At 46.8% G+C, this 19395-nt stretch overlaps 1 protein-coding gene across 3 annotated transcripts in view; it reads left to right on the top strand.

Moving 5' to 3' along the window:
- Nucleotides 1-19395, top strand: part of ehmt2 (euchromatic histone-lysine N-methyltransferase 2) — a 29804-nt gene that overhangs the window by 8518 nt on the left and 1891 nt on the right. For 2 of the 3 annotated variants that reach the window (XM_053641707.1, XM_053641709.1), the window contains exons 8-26: nucleotides 479-547; nucleotides 672-783; nucleotides 3776-3871; nucleotides 3985-4112; nucleotides 4397-4540; nucleotides 4616-4917; nucleotides 5060-5305; nucleotides 5389-5471; nucleotides 5867-5973; nucleotides 6409-6531; nucleotides 7358-7459; nucleotides 7712-7816; nucleotides 9366-9520; nucleotides 10186-10353; nucleotides 14263-14407; nucleotides 15665-15742; nucleotides 15903-16018; nucleotides 16931-17017; nucleotides 17097-17175. In XM_053641707.1, coding sequence (XP_053497682.1) covers nucleotides 479-547; nucleotides 672-783; nucleotides 3776-3871; nucleotides 3985-4112; nucleotides 4397-4540; nucleotides 4616-4917; nucleotides 5060-5305; nucleotides 5389-5471; nucleotides 5867-5973; nucleotides 6409-6531; nucleotides 7358-7459; nucleotides 7712-7816; nucleotides 9366-9520; nucleotides 10186-10353; nucleotides 14263-14407; nucleotides 15665-15742; nucleotides 15903-16018; nucleotides 16931-17017; nucleotides 17097-17175 — 2445 coding nt within the window. The remainder of the gene's footprint in view (nucleotides 1-478; nucleotides 548-671; nucleotides 784-3775; nucleotides 3872-3984; nucleotides 4113-4396; nucleotides 4541-4615; nucleotides 4918-5059; nucleotides 5306-5388; nucleotides 5472-5866; nucleotides 5974-6408; nucleotides 6532-7357; nucleotides 7460-7711; nucleotides 7817-9365; nucleotides 9521-10185; nucleotides 10354-14262; nucleotides 14408-15664; nucleotides 15743-15902; nucleotides 16019-16930; nucleotides 17018-17096; nucleotides 17176-19395) is intronic. The other variant, XM_053641708.1, reaches the window with a different exon arrangement.

Here is a 19395-nt window from a genome sequence, read left to right as displayed (position 1 = left end):
TGTTTAGCTCTCTTGTTTTTACGGAGAAGGTTCTGACTCTGACTCTCTCTTTCTCTCTCTGACTCTCTTTCTCTCTATGACTCTCTCTGACTCTCTCTCTGACTCTCTCTTTCTCTGACTCTCTTTCTCTCTGACTCTCTCTTTCTTTCTGACTCTCTCTTTCACTCTCTGACTCTCTCTCTGACTCTGACTCTCTTACTCACTCTGACTCTCTCTTTCTCTCTCTCTCTAACGCTTTCTTTCTCCTACTCTCTCGCTCTGTCTCTGACTCTCTGTCTCTGACTCTCTCTCTGACTCTCTCTCTGACTCTCTCTCTCTGACTCTCTCTCTCTGACTCTCTCTTTCTCTTTCCTACTTTCTCGCTGACTCTCTCTGTCTCTCTCTCTCTCTCTCTCTCTCTCTCTCTCTCTCTATGATTAGTCATTGAGGTGGGATTTCTGGTTTCTGATGTGTGTCTCTGTGCCGTTGTATTTTACAGTCTGAAGATGGGATGATGGAGGGAGAGGACGTGCAGATCGAGGATGATGTGGAGAGAACATCTGATCATGTGAGTGGCTCCAGCCAATCCCAGCAAAGATTGAGTTAAACAGGAGAAGAAACCAGAGTGTGCTCGTGTTTTGTCATGTTTACTGGCGTTCGCCTGTGTGTGTGTGTGTGTGGTGCATCTGTAGGGGTTTTCATCCGATCAGCCAAGAGGAGGGCTAAAAAAGAAAGGAGAGCGTGAATCACCATGGAAACAGCAAAGAAAGAGAGGCAAATTGACAGCTGCAGAGACAGACAGAGGTGAGTGGGTGTTTGTGTGCGTGCGTGTGTGTGTTAGCAACATGATAATAAATTCAATATGGTGAGTGAGGGATGTCAGTCAGACAAATGTACAGACAGATGGGTAGTGGGACAAATATGTATGGGGAGAGATAGAGAGAGAGAGACGGAGAGAGAGAGACAGAGATAGGAGGACAGACAGATGGATAGAGGGACAGAAAGAGAAAGAGGGACAGACAGAGATGGTGGGATAGACAGATGGATAGAGGGACAGAGAGAGATAGGAGGACAGACAGTTGGATAGGGGGACAAAGAGATAGGAGGACAGACAGATAGAGGGACAGACAGAGATGGTGGGATAGACAGATGAATAGAGGGACAGAGAGATGGATAGAGAGACAGAGATAGGAGGACAGACAGATGGTGGGATAGACAGATGGATAGAGGGACAGAGAGAAATAGGAGGACAGACAGAGATGGTGGGATAGACAGATGAATAGAGGGACAGAGAGATGGATAGAGGGACAGAGAGATAGGACGACAGACAGAGATGGTGGGATAGACAGTTGGATAGAGGGACAGAGAGAGATAGGAGGACAGACAGAGATAGAGGGACAGACAGATGGTGGGATAGACAGATGGATAGAGGGACAGAGAGAGATAGGAGGACAGACAGAGATGGAGGGACAGACAGAGATGGTGGGATAGACAGATGGATAGAGGGACAGAGAGATAGGAGGACAGACAGAGATAGAGGGACAGACAGATGGATAGAGGGACAGAGAGAGATAGGACAGACAGAGATGGTGGGATAGACAGTTGGATAGAGGGACAGAGAGAGATAGGAGGACAGACAGAGATGGTGGGATAGACAGTTGGATAGAGGGACAGAGAGAGATAGGAGGACAGACAGAGATAGAAGGACAGACAGTTGGATAGAGGAACAGATGGATAGAGGGACAGACAGATAGATGGACAGACAGAGATGGTGGGATAGACAGATGGATAGAGGGACAGAGATGGATAGAGGGACAGAGAGATGGATAGAGGGACAGAGAGATAGGAGGACAGACAGAGATAGAGGGACAGACAGATGGATAGAGGGACTGATGGTGGGATAGACAGATGGATAGAGGGACAGAGAGATAGGAGGACAGACAGAGATAGAGGGACAGACAGATGGATAGAGGGACAGAGAGAGATAGGACAGACAGAGATGGTGGGATAGACAGTTGGATAGAGGGACAGAGAGAGATAGGAGGACAGACAGAGATGGTGGGATAGACAGATGGATAGAGGGACAGAGAGATAGGAGGACAGACAGATGGATAGAGGGACAGAGAGAGATAGGACAGACAGAGATGGTGGGATAGACAGTTGGATAGAGGGACAGAGAGAGATAGGAGGACAGACAGAGATAGATGGACAGACAGAGATGGTGGGATAGACAGATGGATAGAGGGACAGAGATGGATAGAGGGACAGAGAGATGGATAGAGGGACAGAGAGATAGGAGGACAGACAGAGATAGAGGGACAGACAGAGATAGAGGGACAGACAGAGATGGTGGGATAGACAGATGGATAGAGGGACAGAGAGATGGATAGAGGGACAGAGAGATGGATAGAGGGACAGAGAGATAGGAGGACAGACAGAGATAGAGGGACAGACCGATGGATAGAGGGACTGATGGATAGAGGGACAGAGAGAGATAGGACAGACAGAGATGGTGGGATAGACAGTTGGATAGAGGGACAGAGAGAGATAGGAGGACAGACAGAGATAGAAGGACAGACAGTTGGATAGAGGGACAGAGAGATAGGAGTACAGACAGAGATGGTGGGATTGACAGATGGATAGAGGGACAGAGAAATAGGAGGACAGACAGATGGATAGAGGGACAGAGAAATAGGAGGACAGACAGATGGATAGAGGGACAGAGAGAGATAGGAGGACAGACAGTTGGATAGAGGGACAGAGAGAGATAGGAGGACAGACAGAGATAGAAGGACAGACAGTTGGATAGAGGGACAGAGAGATAGGAGTACAGACAGAGATGGTGGGATTGACAGATGGATAGAGGGACAGAGAAATAGGAGGACAGACAGATGGATAGAGGGACAGAGAGAGATAGGAGGACAGACAGATGGATAGAGGGACAGACAGTGATAGAAGGACAGACATGGTTAGAGGGACAGAGAGATGGATAGAGGGACAGAGCAATAGGAGGACAGACAGATAGAGGACAGACATAGATGGTGGGGTAGACAGATGGATAGAGGGACAGAGAGATAGGAGGACAGACAGAGATAGAAGGACCGACAGATGGATAAAGGGACATGGAGTTAGAGGGATAGACAGATGGATAGAAGGACAGACAGATGGATAGAGGGACAGAGAGATAGGACAGAAAGAGATAGAAGGACAGACAGATGGATATAGGGACACAGAGTTAGAGGGGTAGACAGATGGATAGAGGGACAGAGAGATGGATAGAGGGACAGACAGAGATAGAAGGACAGACAGATGGGTAGTGGGACAGACGGAGATGGTGGGGTAGACAGATGGGTAGAGGGACAGAGAGATGGATAGAGGGACAGACAGAGATAGAAGGACAGACAGATGGGTAGTGGGACAGACGGAGATGGTGGGGTAGGCAGATGGGTAGAGGGACAGAGATGTACAAATAGAGAGCGAGACAGACCGAGATTATTAACACAACATCATACTGTGTGTGTGTTTGCGTGTGCATGTACATGTGTACGTGTGTGTGTGTTTGCGTGTGCATGTACATGTGTACGTGTGTGTGTGTTTGCGTGTGCATGTACATGTGTACGTGTGTGTGTGTTTGCGTGTGCATGTACATGTGTACGTGTGTGTGTGTGTTTGCGTGTGCATGTACATGTGTACGTGTGTGTGTGTGTTTGCGTGTGCATGTACATGTGTATGTGTGTGTGTGTTTGCGTGTGCATGTACATGTGTACGTGTGCGTGTGTGTACATGTATGTCTTAGCCCCTCCAGGAGGAGACTCAGCTGAGTACACTGAAGTTCCTCTGGGTTCTCTGGACATCTCGGCTGCAGACGGCCTCACCCTGTCTCCTCACACAGGTAGGGTTAATCTGACAGCAAAGCCTGTCAAGGAGGCGTGGCCTAATACTCATGTATGCATGTATTGCAAATGAAAGTTTTAAACATCTACCTGTCTATCTCTCTGTGTGTAGATGATCGAGAGATGGAGCGGATGGAGGAGTTGCCGTTGTGTAGCTGTAGAATGGAGGCTCCACGCGTGCACAAGCTTGCAACTAACACACAGCCAACCTGCATGGCCATCGAGAGCATCAATGGACAGGTGAGAGAGAGAGAGAGAGAGAGACATGGGGGGAGAGAGAGAGAGAGAGAGAGAGAGAGAGACATGGGGGGAGAGAGAGAGAGAGAGAGAGAGAGAGAGAGAGACATGGGGGGGGGAGAGAGAGAGAGAGAGAGAGACATGGGGGGAGAGAGAGAGAGAGACATGGTGTTGGGGGGAGAGAGAGACAGAGAGACAGTATTGTGAGTTCTGTCATTCACACATGGTGCCAGTAATGTGGTGCATTTTAACTCGAACCCCCTTCCCAACCCCTCTGTTTCTCGAAGCTCGTGGGCTGTACCAACTCCGTCGTAAAGGGGGAGACGATGCGTCCGTCCAGCCGTGTCTCTCTCATGGTGCTGTGTGAGACTCATCGCGGTCATATGGTGAAACATCACTGCTGCCCGGGCTGTGGCTACTTCTGCCTCTCTGTAAGACACACACACACACACACACACGCATGTAAATAATAGACCCGTGTTTTAACAACATGGACGATGTCCTAGGGGACGTTTCTGGAGTGTTGTCCGGACGTCCGGATCGCTCATCGCTTCCACCGCGGCTGTGTGTCTGTGTTGGGTGGTGGGCGGAGCCGGGGCAGCTCGTTGGGTGTCGGCCTGCTTTTCTGCCCCCATTGTGGCGAGGACGCCTCTGAGGCACAGGAGGTCACCATACCCCCGTCCTCATCATCGTCAGGGTCAGCCGTTGTCACGGCTACTGCCTCCTCCACCACTCCACTTCTCTCATCTGCACTGGCAGCAACCAACACAGCTCTTAGCAGCGAGAAGAGGACCGGGGAACCAATCAGGTAAGAGGATAAGATCAGGAGGTGGTACTGTTAAACACTGTTAAACTAACAGTTATTAGCATATTGTTATTTTTACTCATCTTTCTTTCTTACTTTCTTTCTTTTGTTTTTCTTCTGCTCTCCCCTGTCTTTCTTTCTGCAGTGCGAGGATGCACTGGCGGGGTGAGTTCAGGAAAGGGGCGGTGCCTCAGTCCACACCCCCTAATGAGGCCACCGCTTCAGGGGTGGGTGGAGCCGAGGATGTGGTTGCCTTGGGTGATGGGGGTGTGGACAGTGTTGGCCCCTCCCTTGTCCTCCCCAATGGAAAGCCAGTGTGTCCTGGCACACTTCCTGCTGGAGACAGCAGGACGGCACTGCAGAGAGCCATTCTCAATCAGGAGACTGAGAGGTAATGATGTCATACACACACACACATACACACACACACAGGAATGCATGTAGAAGTGTTTTTAATTCATTCCGATTGATCAGGAAGAAGAAATTGCGGTTCCACCCACGTCAGCTCTATCCTGCGGCCAAACAGGGCGAAGTCCAGAGGGTTCTGCTCATGCTCAGTACGTACAACACAACACCTGTCCAATCAGCTCTCTCCATTTAAAACCACTTCCACCAATCAGCTCTCTCCATTTAAAACCACTTCCACCAATCAGCTCTCTCCATTTGAAACCACTTCCACCAATCAGCTCTCTCCATTTAAAACCACTTCCACCAATCAGCTCTCTCCATTTAAAACCACTTCCACCAATCAGCTCTCTCCATTTGAAACCACTTCCACCAATCAGCTCTCTCCATTTGAAACCACTTCCACCAATCAGCTCTCCATTTAAAACCACTTCCACCAATCAGCTCTCCATTTAAAACCACTTCCACCAATCAGCTCTCTACTTTATACCATGATTTATTAATCTGATTTGTCTCTCTCTCTCTCTCTCTCTCTCTCTCTCTGTAGTGGAGGGTATAGAGCCAGGGTATCAGTCAGACTCTCAGAATCGGCGCTGTGCTCTTCATGCTGCTGCTCAGCGCGGCCTGCTAGAGATCTGTTACCTGCTCATACAGGTACTACAACGGAATTCTGTGAATTTATCCAGTCACCAAAGAGAAATCTGGCAGTTGAGTCACTAATTCAGAGAAATCCGGGCAGTGTAGCCACTTGCAGATGGGAATTCTGGGAGTTTATCCATTCCTGCAGGGAATTCTGTACATTTATGCACATTTACAGGGGAATTCTGGGAATTTATCCTCTTGTTTAAGGGAAATTTTAGGAGTTGAGCGACTTATTCAGAGCAATTCAGGCAGTTTTTCCACTTGTGCAGGGGAAGATATCATTTCTGTTAATAGTATAGGACATATTTATGATGTGTGGGGTATGTGTGTGGGGTATGTGTGTGGGGTATGTGTGTGTGTCTCTGTGTGTCTCTGTGTGTCTCTGTGTGTCTCTGTGTGTGTACGTGTGTGTGTACGTGTGTGTGTACGTGTTTGTGGTGTTTTTAGGCAGGTGCTAAAGTAGACACAGAGGATAAGAGTCAGAGGACCCCACTGCTGGAGGCCATCATAAACAATCAGGTGGAGGTGACCAGGTATCTCATACAGAGCGGAGCGTGTGTTTACCATGTCGTGAGTACACACACATACACACACATACACACGCATACACACACACACACACACACACACACACACACACACACACACACATACATACACACGCGCATACACACACACACACACACACACGTACACACACACACACACACACACACACACACACACACACATACATACACACGCGCATACACACACACACACACACACGTACACACACACACGCATACATACACATACACACACACACGCATATACGCATACACACGCATACACACACACACACACACATACATACACACATACACACGCATACACACACACACGCATACACACATACACACACGCATACACACACGCATACACACGTACACACACGCATACACACACACACACGCATACACACATACACACACGCATACACACACGCATACACACATACACGCACATACACACATACACACACACACATACACGCATACACACACACACGCATACACACACACACACGCATACACACATACATACACACGCATACACACACATACACACACGCATACACACATACGCACACACACACACACACACACACGCATACACACACATATACATACACACATACACACACATACATACACACACACACATTTTTTTTGTTGTTTTTGCCCACTTTTATTGTTCATTCAGTGACACTAATGAGTCTAATGTAATTTTGATTAACATTTGTATTTTTTAATAATTCATTTTTGTTTGTAAACAAAAAACATTTTAAAGGGTCCAAGCACTGCTCTCTCTCTCTCTCTCTCTCTCTCTCTCTCTCTCTCTCTCTCTCTATCAGGAGGAGGATGGCTCCACAGGTCTCCATCACGCTGCTAAACTGGGGAATCTGGAGATCGTCACGCTGCTGCTGAACACTGGACAGGTGGACATTAACGCCAAGGTGAGATGAAACTGCATGTGAGCTTGTTTAGTTGATTAGAACTCCGTAACTCTGCTGAAACTGTGAGTGTCTCCTGTGGATGAGGATAGGTGAACAGTCCAGTCCTGCATGGGGTTTATTACATTCACTACTTTCTCTGTCTGTCTCTCTCTCCATCTGTCTCTCTCTCCATCTGTCTCTCTCTCCATCTGTCTCTCTCCATCTGTCTCTCTCTCTCTCTCTCTCTCTCCATCTGTCTGTCTCTCTCTGTAGGACAGTGGTGGTTGGACTCCTATAATCTGGGCTGCTGAACATAGACATACTGATGTGATCAGAGCACTGCTGAACCGAGGTGCTGACGTCACGCTGAAGGACAAGGTCTCACACCTCATACACACCCACACACACACACACCTCATACACATACCACATATACACACACACACACCTCATACACACACACATATACACACACACACACCTCATACACATACCACATACACACACACACACACCTCATACACATACCACATACACACACCTCATACACACACACATATACACACACACACACACCTCATACACACACACATATACACACACACACACATATACACACACACACACCTCATACACACACACACACCTCATACACATACCACATATACACACACACCTCATACACACACACACACACACCTCATACACACACACACACATACACACACACACACACACACCTCATACACACACACCCACACACACACCCACACCTCATACACACCCATACACACACACATATACACACACACACACCTCATACACACACACATACACACACACCTCATACACACACACATACACACACCCACACCTTATACACACACCACATATACATACATACTCACTCACCCACACCTCATACACATACACCTCATACACACACCTCATACACACACACACACACCTCATACACACACATACACCTCATACACACACCACATATACATACACACACCTCATACACACACACACCTCATACACACACACCTCATACACACCACATACACACCCACATACAAACACACACCTCATACACACACACACACTTCATATACACACACACACAAACCTCATACACACACCACACACACACACACCTCATACACATACACCTCATACACACCACATACACACAAATATACACACACCACACACACCACACACACACACCTCATACACACACACACCTCACACACACACACACACACACACACACACACACCTCATACACACACACATACACACACATACACCTCATACACACACCACATATACATACACACACCTCATACACACACACCTCATACACACACACCTCATACACACCACATACACACCCACATACAAACACACACCTCATACACACACACACACTTCATATACGCACACCTCATATACACACACACACACACCTCATACACACACCACACACACACACCTCATACACACACACTCACTCTCACACACCTCATACACATACACCTCATACACACCACATACACACAAATATACACACACACGCACACCTCATTCATACACACACACACACCTCATACACACACCACACACACCACACACACACACCTCATACACACACACACTCACACACACACACCTCATACACACACACACTCACACACACACACCTCATACACACACACACTCACACACCCACACCTCATGCACACACACCCACACCTCATGCACACACACCCACACCTCATGCACACACACCCACACCTCATGCACACACACCCACACCTCATATACACACACACACACACCTCATACACTTCATACACACACACACACACACACACACACACACATGCGCATTCTGATTTGTGTGTGTGTGTGTGTGTAGGAGATGAACGTGTGTGTGCACTGGGCCTCGTTTGCTGGCTGTGCTGAGATCGCTGAGCTGGTCCTGAATGCTGGGTGTCCTCTGACCTCCGTTAACCTTCACGGGGACACGCCCCTGCACATCGCTGCCCGCGAGGGACACATCCACTGCGTCACGTCCGTCTGTCCTTCATACTGTCTGTCTCTCTGTCCAACCATCCGTCTGTCCTTCATACTGTCTGTCTCTCTGTCCGATCATCCGTCTGTCCTTCATACTGTCTGTCTCTCTGTCCGATCATCCGTCTGTCCTTCATACTGTCTGTCTCTCTGTCCGATCATCCGTCTGTCCTTCATACTGTCTGTCTCTCTGTCCGATCATCCGTCTGTCCTTCATACTGTCTGTCTCTCTGTCTGACCATCTGTCTGTCCTTCATACTGTCTGTCTCTCTGTCCGACCATCCGCCTGTCCTTCATACTGTCTGTCTCTCTGTCTGACCATCCATCTGTCCTTCTTACCATCTGTCTCTCTGTCTGACCATCTGTCTGTCCGACCATCTGTCTGTCCTTCATACTGTCTCCCTCTCTGTCTGACCATCTGTCTGTCCTTCATACTGTCTGTCTCTCTGTCCGACTTTTTCTCTCTGCCTTTTCTTCCATTTTCTGCCTTTCTTTCTTTCATTCTTTCATTTTCTGACTTTTTCTTTTTTAACCTTCTTCATTCCTTCCTTTCTTCCCTTCTTATTCAGTTCTGTCTTTTATTTTTAACATTTCTTTCTTTTTTTTTAATCTTTCTTTTGACTTTGAACAAGTCTGTCTGAATTAAGTGTGTCTCTCTCCTCCAGGCTGTTCCTGTCCAGAGGGGCAGATATTGATGTTGTGAATAAAGAAGGAGACACACCCCTCTCCTTGGCACGACCTGATTCGCCGGTGTGGGTGGCGCTCCAGATAAATAGGAAGTTGAGGAGAGGAATAGCCAATCGGATTGTGCGGACGGAGAGGATCATCTGCAGGTCTGAGTTCCATCCATTTTAGCCTCTCCATGGGCTGTGTCCTAAATCACGTCTAAAGGCACTAAATGTGCAGCGCTATGATGTGTGTGTGTGTGTGTGTGTGTGTGTGTGTGTGTGTGTGTGGGGGGGGGTACTCTGCCAGTTTGTTAGTTCAAAAACAAGAACCTGCCAAAGAAGGAACAGAACTTGGGTTCTACTTAATTTCCACCAAGACCATTGTTAAGCCCAAGGTGAAAGAACAGTTCTGCTTGGCACTGGAACTGACACACTTCGATACTAGTACTGGAACTGGTTCCTTTTTGTACTGGAACGGAATTCTTTGGTATAGGAATAAGAGTTGTTTGGTACTAGAACTGCAGGCTTAGTGGTAGAGGAACTGAATTGCTTGGTACTGGAACCTGAGATGTTTGGTATTACGTTAATTTAAACTTAAATTGCATTAATTTTGGAACTGGAGCTATTATAGGAAATGGAGCCGTATGGTACCTTAACTGGAGCCGATTGGTACTGGAACCAGATTATTTTTTCTTGGAATTGAAGCTGGATCTTGGGCGCACGTTGGCTTAGTGGTTAGCACGTTCGCCTCACACCTCACACCTCCAGGGTCGGGGGTTCGATTCCCACCGTGGCCCGTGTGTGTGTGTGGAGTTTGCATGTTCTCCCCGTGCTGCGGGGGTTTCCTCCGGGTACTCCGGTTTCCAAAGACATGCATGGTAGGCTGATTGGCATGTCTAAAGTGTCTGTAGTGTATGAATGGGTGTGTGTGATTGTGCCCTGTGATGGATTGGCACCCTGTCCAGGGTGTACCTGGTGTCCTTGTGCCCGATGATCCCTGGGATAGACTCCAGGTTCCCCGTGACTCTGAAAAGGAGTACGTGGTAGAAGATCGATGGATGAAGCTGGATCTTTTACTATTGGAACTAAAGCTTTTGGTACTAAGACTGTAATTTTGGAACAGGAGCCTTTTAAATTGATAGTGGAACATTTGGCGTCATGTCTGAAAATGGTACTGTACTGAGAACCTTGAGCACCAGTACTGGGTATTTTGCTGTTGAAACTGGTGCCTTTGTTTCCAGACCAGGAACCTTTGGTGTTGAAAGTGGAGCCTTATTTATTGGAACTGGAACCTTTGATAATTAGCTCTTATACTTACATCTTTCATAATCTTTGATATTGGAGCAGGAAAGTCGTTGGTACCAGAACTGGTCCTTTCTGTATTGGAAGTGGATCCTCTCGGACTGGATTCTTTGTGCTTGGATCTAAATCTTTTGGTTTTGAAACTGGAACTTTTAGTATGTAAACAGGATCCGTTAAGATTGATAATGGAACCAGAGATTCGAATTCAGTGTTCGATGGAGTAGGACGCGAAGTTGGAAGCTCCTGCTGATTTCAATTAAAATTGTAATTAATTAGCGCTTTTTGGTCATATAATATATTTTGACTTATTCTACTTCGTTTATTTGCACTTTTAACTTTGTGGCACATTAAGATGTCTGGAAAGAACATGAAAAGCCGTGGTAGTATTCAGACACGACTGAGACCTAGTGCGCGTGCCGTGAGTGAGTCCCCTTCTCCCCCTGAATCCGCGTCCCCAAGCAGTGACCCTGACTTCGCCGCACTCAAGCTTGAGCTGCTGGCTTCACTGAGGAAGGACATCGCCGATATTTTTAAAAAGGAGTTTCAGGCGATGTTCAGGGAAGCGCTGTCTACTATCCAGCTTGACCTGCAGGCCATAAAAACACAGCTGGCTAGTGATAAAGTCGCTACTGATGCTACCATATCAACACTGAAAGGTACTGTTGGGGAAATGGAGCACGCGCTCTCTGGCTGCACCGATGACACAGCTCACATGAAGACTACTATCGAGTCTCTCACTGCGACCGTGACTCAATTAGAGAATAAATGTGAGGATTTGGAGTCGAGGTCACGGCGCAATAGCGTTAGGATAGTGGGAGTTCCAGAGGGCGCTGACACCTGTACAACCGCTGCTGTAGCGGCCTTGTTAAAAGAGGCGTTTGGTCTGGAGAAGGAGCCGGTTCTGGACCGGTCCCACCGGACCCTTCAGCCGAAGCCCAAGCCTGGTGAACGACCACGAGCTATTGTGTGCAGATTCCACTATCACAGTGACTGTGTTGACATTTTACGCTGTGCGAGAGAGCTCCAGCGGATTAAAGTGAGGGATTTGACCATCTCCGTTTTCCCTGACTACACAGCCAAGACAGCCCGGGTCCGGGCCGCGTTTAACGAGGTTCGGCATCAACTTCGTGGTATTGAGGACGCTGGCTATGGAATACTTCACCCAGCTCGGCTTCGCATTACATATAACGGTGTTCAGAAGGACTTTATTTCAGCGGAGGAAGCAGGAGACTACGTTAAACTCTTGATATCGGGGTGAACTGCATCACCTATATAGTGGAGTTTTTTTCACTCTTATTCTTTTTTTGCACTTGGCCTTCCAGCTCTACAGAATTCGGATTCTTATTGAAGATATTGTCGTTGCATTACTTCGTGTAGATTTTGTGGAACACTCCTCTTAAATTTATTTCTGTATTAATGTGCTTCTCTGTTTTGATGCTCTGACTGGGTTAGAGTTTATTTCATTTTATTAGTGGTGTTTCCTCATCTTTACGTGCTACACTGTGTTATATTATTTGTTACAAGTCTTTAAAAGGTAAGGACATTATATTTGTTAAAGTGCGCAGACTATTTATCAGATTTGAAGTCAGTAGGGGACTTTTCTCTTACTGGAATTTTTTTGTTTAGGTAATTTAGTTGGTTAGTTCGGCTTACTCTTTGAGTTGTTTTCACATTGTGGACAATTCTTGATGGGAAACACTGCTGTCTCCCTTTGTTTTATGGAGACTTTGGGTGTGTTCGGGGGAGGGGGGGTCCCACTCCGGCTGGGACAGGCACGCCTTTAAGATCTATTTGTTGGAACGTCAGAGGTAATCCTGTCAAGAGATCTAAGGTTTTTACATATTTGAAACGTCTTCCACTCGAACTTTAATTAGAAAGTAGGAGGGGTCGCGATTTTAATTGGCAAAAGGTTACAGTTTTCGTCCACTAACGTTATCGCTGATGCGAATGGTAGATATATTATAGTTGCTGGTACACTAATGCAAAGACATGTATTGTATACGCTCCTAATTTAGATGAATTTTTTATTTATTTTTTGATTTTTTTTTTAATTATTTATTTTATTTTATTTATTTATTTGCTTATAAATGGCATCCCTATATTGTATACTTTATGGAGTTACAGACACTTCCCACTTAAATTTTTGTGCCTTGTTTGGGGAGGGGGGGGAGAGAGTTGGTACTTTTAATTTTGTTTTCCTTTGTTTTTTTTGTTTGTTTGTTTGTTTTTTTTCTTCTTCTCAATGAAATATTTGGGAAAGGGAAGGGAGGAGAGAAGAGAAAAGGTAAATGAATCACATGTAAATGAATCATATGAAAATGAATAAATAAATTAAAACATATTTATGTATATAAAAGATTAATAATGGAACCTTTCGTTTTGGATCTGGAAATGTTTCTAGTGCTGAATCTTTTGGTACTGTGACTAACCTTTGATATTGGATCTAGATCTATTTGGTATTGATAGGAGAATTGGATCCTTTGGTACTGAAAGTGGATTTTTTTTTATCTTTTGCTATTGGGAATCTTGTAAACAAGGACACTTGTCTTGGAACTGGACCCTTTGTTATTTGAGCTGGAACCTTTGGTACTGGTACTGGGTCCTTTAGTTTTAGGACTACACAGTGTAGTACTGGAACCAGATTCTTTGGAATTGGAAAAAGATCCTTTGGCATTATAACTGACTGGAACTGGAATCTGAGCTTGTGAAAAATGTGATGTAAATATAAAGAAATAAAAAATTGTGTGTGTGTGTGTGTGTGTGTTCTCACAGTGACGTGGCGCAGGGTTATGAGAATGTGCCGATCCCTTGTGTTAATGGTGTGGATGATGAAGACTGTCCGTCAGACTACAAATACATTGCAGAGAACTGTGAGACCTCCGCCATGAACATCGACCGCAACATCACACACCTGCAGGTAGACGCACACACACACACACACACACACACACACACCCCTGCAGGTAGACGCGCACACACACACACACACACACACCCCTGCAGGTAGACGCACACACACACACACACAAACACACACACACACACCCCTGCAGGTAGACGCACACACACACCCCCACACACACACACACACACACACCCCTGCAGGTAGACGCACACACACACACACACACACACACACACACACACACACACCCCTGCAGGTAGACGCGCGCACACACACACACACACACCCACACACCCCTGCAGGTAGACACACACACACACACACCCCCCTGCAGGTAGACACACACACACACACACACCCCTGCAGGTAGACGCACACACACACACACACACACCCCTGCAGGTAGACGCACACACACACACGCACACACACACCCCCACACACACACACACACACACCCCTGCAGGTAGACGCACACACACACACACACACACACACACACACACACACCCCTGCAGGTAGACGCGCACACACACACACACACACACCCACACACCCCTGCAGGTAGACACACACACACACACACCCCCCTGCAGGTAGACACACACACACACACACACCCCTGCAGGTAGACGCACACACACACACACACACACCCCTGCAGGTAGACGCACACACACACACACACACACCCCTGCAGGTAGACGCACACACACACACACACACACCCCTGCAGGTATACACACACACACACACACACACACACACCCCTGCAGGTAGACGCACACACACATACACACACACCCCTGCAGGTAGACGCACACACACACACACACACACCTGCAGGTAGACACACACACACACACACCTGCAGGTAGACACACACACACACACACACACACACACCTGCAGGTAGACACACACACACACACACACACACCTGCAGGTAGACGCACGCACACACACACACACACACCTGCAGGTAGACGCACACACACACACACACACACACACACACACACATACATACACACACACACACACACACACACACACACACACACACACCTGCAGGTAGACGCACACACACACCTGCAGGTAGACATACACACACACACACACCTGCAGGAAGTTAGTGTTGAGGTAACTAGCTAACATACACACCTAATGTTCTAAGATGACGTTAGTAGTGAATAGATTATGGTTGCTGTGGTAACATTATATTTTGAAAGTTTTGACTCTGTTTTCTGTGTGTGTGTGTGTGTGTAGCACTGTAACTGTACTGATGACTGCTCCTCCAGTAACTGCCTGTGTGGACAACTCAGCATCCGCTGCTGGTATGACAAGGTAACAGACTGTGTGTGTGTGTGTGTGTGTGTGTGTGTGTTAATTACACATAATTAATTATGATTGTGTGCAAGTGTTTGTCTGTAAGTGAGTGTGTGTGTGAAAGTAATGTTAATTTGTGTGTGTGTGTGTGCGTGTGTCTGTGTGCACTTGCTGACAGGATCAGCGTCTGCTGCAGGAGTTTAATAAGATCGAGCCTCCTCTGATCTTTGAGTGTAACCTCGCCTGCTCCTGCCACAAGACCTGCAAGAACAGAGTGGTACAGGCCGGAATCAAGTGAGCCAATCACATCGCACCATGCCCCGTGACATCACTGACCCTGTGATGTCAGAGAATGCGAAAACTGACATCACATTCTGACATCGTATATCTCAATGACTACGTTTACATGGACAGCAGTAATGTAATTATTGACCTTAATCTGAGTAAGATAATATTGTGATTAAGGTGTTTACATGCGTCGCTTTTAGAATACTCCTGTCATGTTCCCGTTTTACATGTTTTAGAACATAATTAGATTAACAGCCGCGTCATTACGTCACCGCGCCACGCCGTCCGACGTCCCTCCAGAATTTCACGTATCAACTTACAGTCCATCTTCGTTATGGTACCGTGTACAGTTTTGGGTGTTTTTATTTTTTTACGAATGCTTTAAGTGCAGTTAATTATTTGTCATGCTGTACGTGCTAATAGACAACTGCTTGAAGCGGTGGGTGTGTCCCAAATCGCGTAGTTACCGTCTATATAGTAGACGAGATACATGTATTTTTCCCCACTACAGGCCTGTAGTAGGAAAGTATGCGATTTGGGACATAGCCGTGCTCTCTTGTTCGCCGTAAAACGTAAAACTGCCGTGTGTGATCGTGTCCTGTCGTAAAATGCGGTGAAAACTCCCACACGACGCTCATAATGTGATTAAGGTGTTTACATGTCTGTAATACACGTCCATAATGCGACTAAAACAGGAATACTCCACCTGTCTTAATTAGATTAGTGCTTACTTCGATTATGACCTTAATTAGATTAAGGTAAGTAAAAATTGCTGTTTACATGGTAGTTTCTTATTCAGAGTATCGTCTTAATCGGATTAAGAGTGGATTATTGTTGTCCATGTAAACGCAGCTATTGTTTTCTTTGAAGCTACAGTGTATCTGTTTAATACTCTGTGTGTGTGTGTGTGTGTATAAGGGTGCGCTTACAGCTGTACCGTACAGAGAAGATGGGGTGGGGAGTCAGAGCTCTTCAGGACATTCCTCAGGGGAGCTTCATCTGCGAGTCAGTGCTCTGTCTTTCTTTCTTTCTTTCTGTTTGTTTTGTAATTCTTTCTTTGAACTGTGTGTGTGTGTGTGTTTAGGTATGTTGGGGAACTGATCTCCGATGCAGAAGCAGATGTGAGGGAAGACGATTCATATCTGTTTGATCTAGACAATAAGGTAAATGTTTAATAGAGCCCCTTTCACTCGTCCGATAGAGCCCCTTTCACTCGTCCGATAGAGCCCCTTTCACTCGTCCGATAGAGCCCCTTTCACTCGTCCGATAGAGCCCCTTTCACTCGTCCGATAGAGCCCTTTCACTCGTCCGATAGAGCCCTTTCACTCGTCCGATAGAGCCCTTTCACTCGTCCGATAGAGCCCTTTCACTCGTCCGATAGAGCCCCTTTCACTCGTCCGATAGAGCCCTTTCACTCGTCCGATAGAGCCCCTTTCACTCGTCCGATAGAGCCCTTTCACTCGTCCGATAGAGCCCTTTCACTCGTCCGATAGAGCCCCTTTCACTCGTCCGATAGAGCCCCTTTCACTCGTCCGATAGAGCCCCTTTCACTCGTCCGATAGAGCCCCTTTCACTCGTCCGATAGCGCCCCTTTCACTCGTCCGATAGCGCCCCTTTCACTCGTCCGATAGAGCCCCTTTCACTCGTCCGATAGCGCCCCTTTCACTTGTCCGATAGAGCCCCTTTCACTCGGTCTGATAATTATAATAATAATAAACTTTATTTTATAAAGCACCTTTAAAAGCAGCTTCTCAAAGCGCTGTACACAAAATGAGTAGTACACAGAAAAACTAAAACATTATAAAAGTTAACAAGAAGAATAATAATAATAAATTATTCTCTCTTTTATTTTTATAATTATAATACTCTTAAGTTGAGCTTTAAAATTGTCAAAGGTCTGAGCTTCCCTGAGTTCCGAAGGGAGGGAGCAGAGACAGAAAAAGCCCTGTCACACATAGATTTTAAGCGTGTTAGTGGAACAGTTAACAGATTACACTGTGAGGAGCGCAGTCTGCGATTTGGGGTGTGAGGGATTAATAAAGCAGATATGTAATGAGGAGTGAAGCCATGTAATGCCTTGTATGTCAACATCATAATTTTAAAATGGACATGGAACCTGTCCGGGAGCCAGTGCAAGGACTCCAGAACAGGAGTAATATGTTCACATTTCCTGGTTCCCGTCAGGATCCGGGCAGCAGAGTTTTGTATTGTAGATTGTTATTATGGATTTAGAAACTCTGGGTAAAACAGCGTTACAGTAATCCAACCGAGTGACAATGAATGAGTTTATCAGCTTTTCACCTACAGAGAAGTTTAGCATAGGGTGCAGTCTTGCTATATTTCTGAGGTGAAAAAAGGATGCTTTAATAGAGCCCCTTGACTCGGTCTGATAGAGCCCCGTTCACTCGTCCAATAGAGCCCCTTTCACTTGTCCGATAGAGCCCCTTTGACTCTGTCTTATAGAGCCCCTTTCACTCGTCCAATAAAGCCCCTTTCACTCGGTCTGATAGAGCCCCTTTGACTCGTCCGATAGAGCCCCTTTGACTCAGACTGATAGAGCCCCTTGACTCAGTCTGATAGAGCCCCTTTGACTCGGTCTGATAGAGCCCCTTTGACTCGTCCGATAGAGCCCCTTTGACTCGTCCGATAGAGCCCCTTTGACTCAGACTGATAGAGCCCCTTGACTCAGTCTGATAGAGCCCCTTTGACTCAGACTGATAGAGCCCCTTGACTCAGACTGATAGAGCCCCTTGACTCAGTCTGATAGAGCCCCTTTGACTCAGACTGATAGAGCCCCTTTGACTCAGACTGATAGAGCCCCTTTGACTCGTCCGATAGAGCCCCTTTGACTCAGACTGATAGAGCCCCTTGACTCAGTCTGATAGAGCCCCTTTGACTCAGTCTGATAGAGCCCCTTTGACTTGTCCGATAGAGCCCCTTTGACTCGTCCGATAGAGCCCCTTTGACTCAGACTGATAGAGCCCCTTGACTCAGTCTGATAGAGCCCCTTTGACTCGGTCTGATAGAGCCCCTTTGACTTGTCCGATAGAGCCCCTTTGACTCGTCCGATAGAGCCCCTTTGACTCAGACTGATAGAGCCCCTATGACTCAGTCTGATAGAGCCCCTTTGACTCGGTCTGATAGAGCCCCTTTGACTTGTCCGATAGAGCCCCTTTGACTCGTCCGATATAGCCCCTTTGACTCAGACTGATAGAGCCCCTTTGACTCAGACTGATAGAGCCCCTTTGACTCAGTCTGATAGAGCCCCTTTGACTCAGACTGATAGAGCCCCTTGACTCAGTCTGATAGAGCCCCTTGACTCAGTCTGATAGAGCCCCTTTGACTCGTCCGATATAGCCCCTTTGACTCAGACTGATAGAGCC

Source organism: Ictalurus furcatus, chromosome 14, assembly GCF_023375685.1.
Source record: "Ictalurus furcatus strain D&B chromosome 14, Billie_1.0, whole genome shotgun sequence".
Lineage (NCBI taxonomy): Eukaryota > Metazoa > Chordata > Actinopteri > Siluriformes > Ictaluridae > Ictalurus > Ictalurus furcatus.
This window is presented reverse-complemented; position numbering and strand designations above follow the sequence as displayed.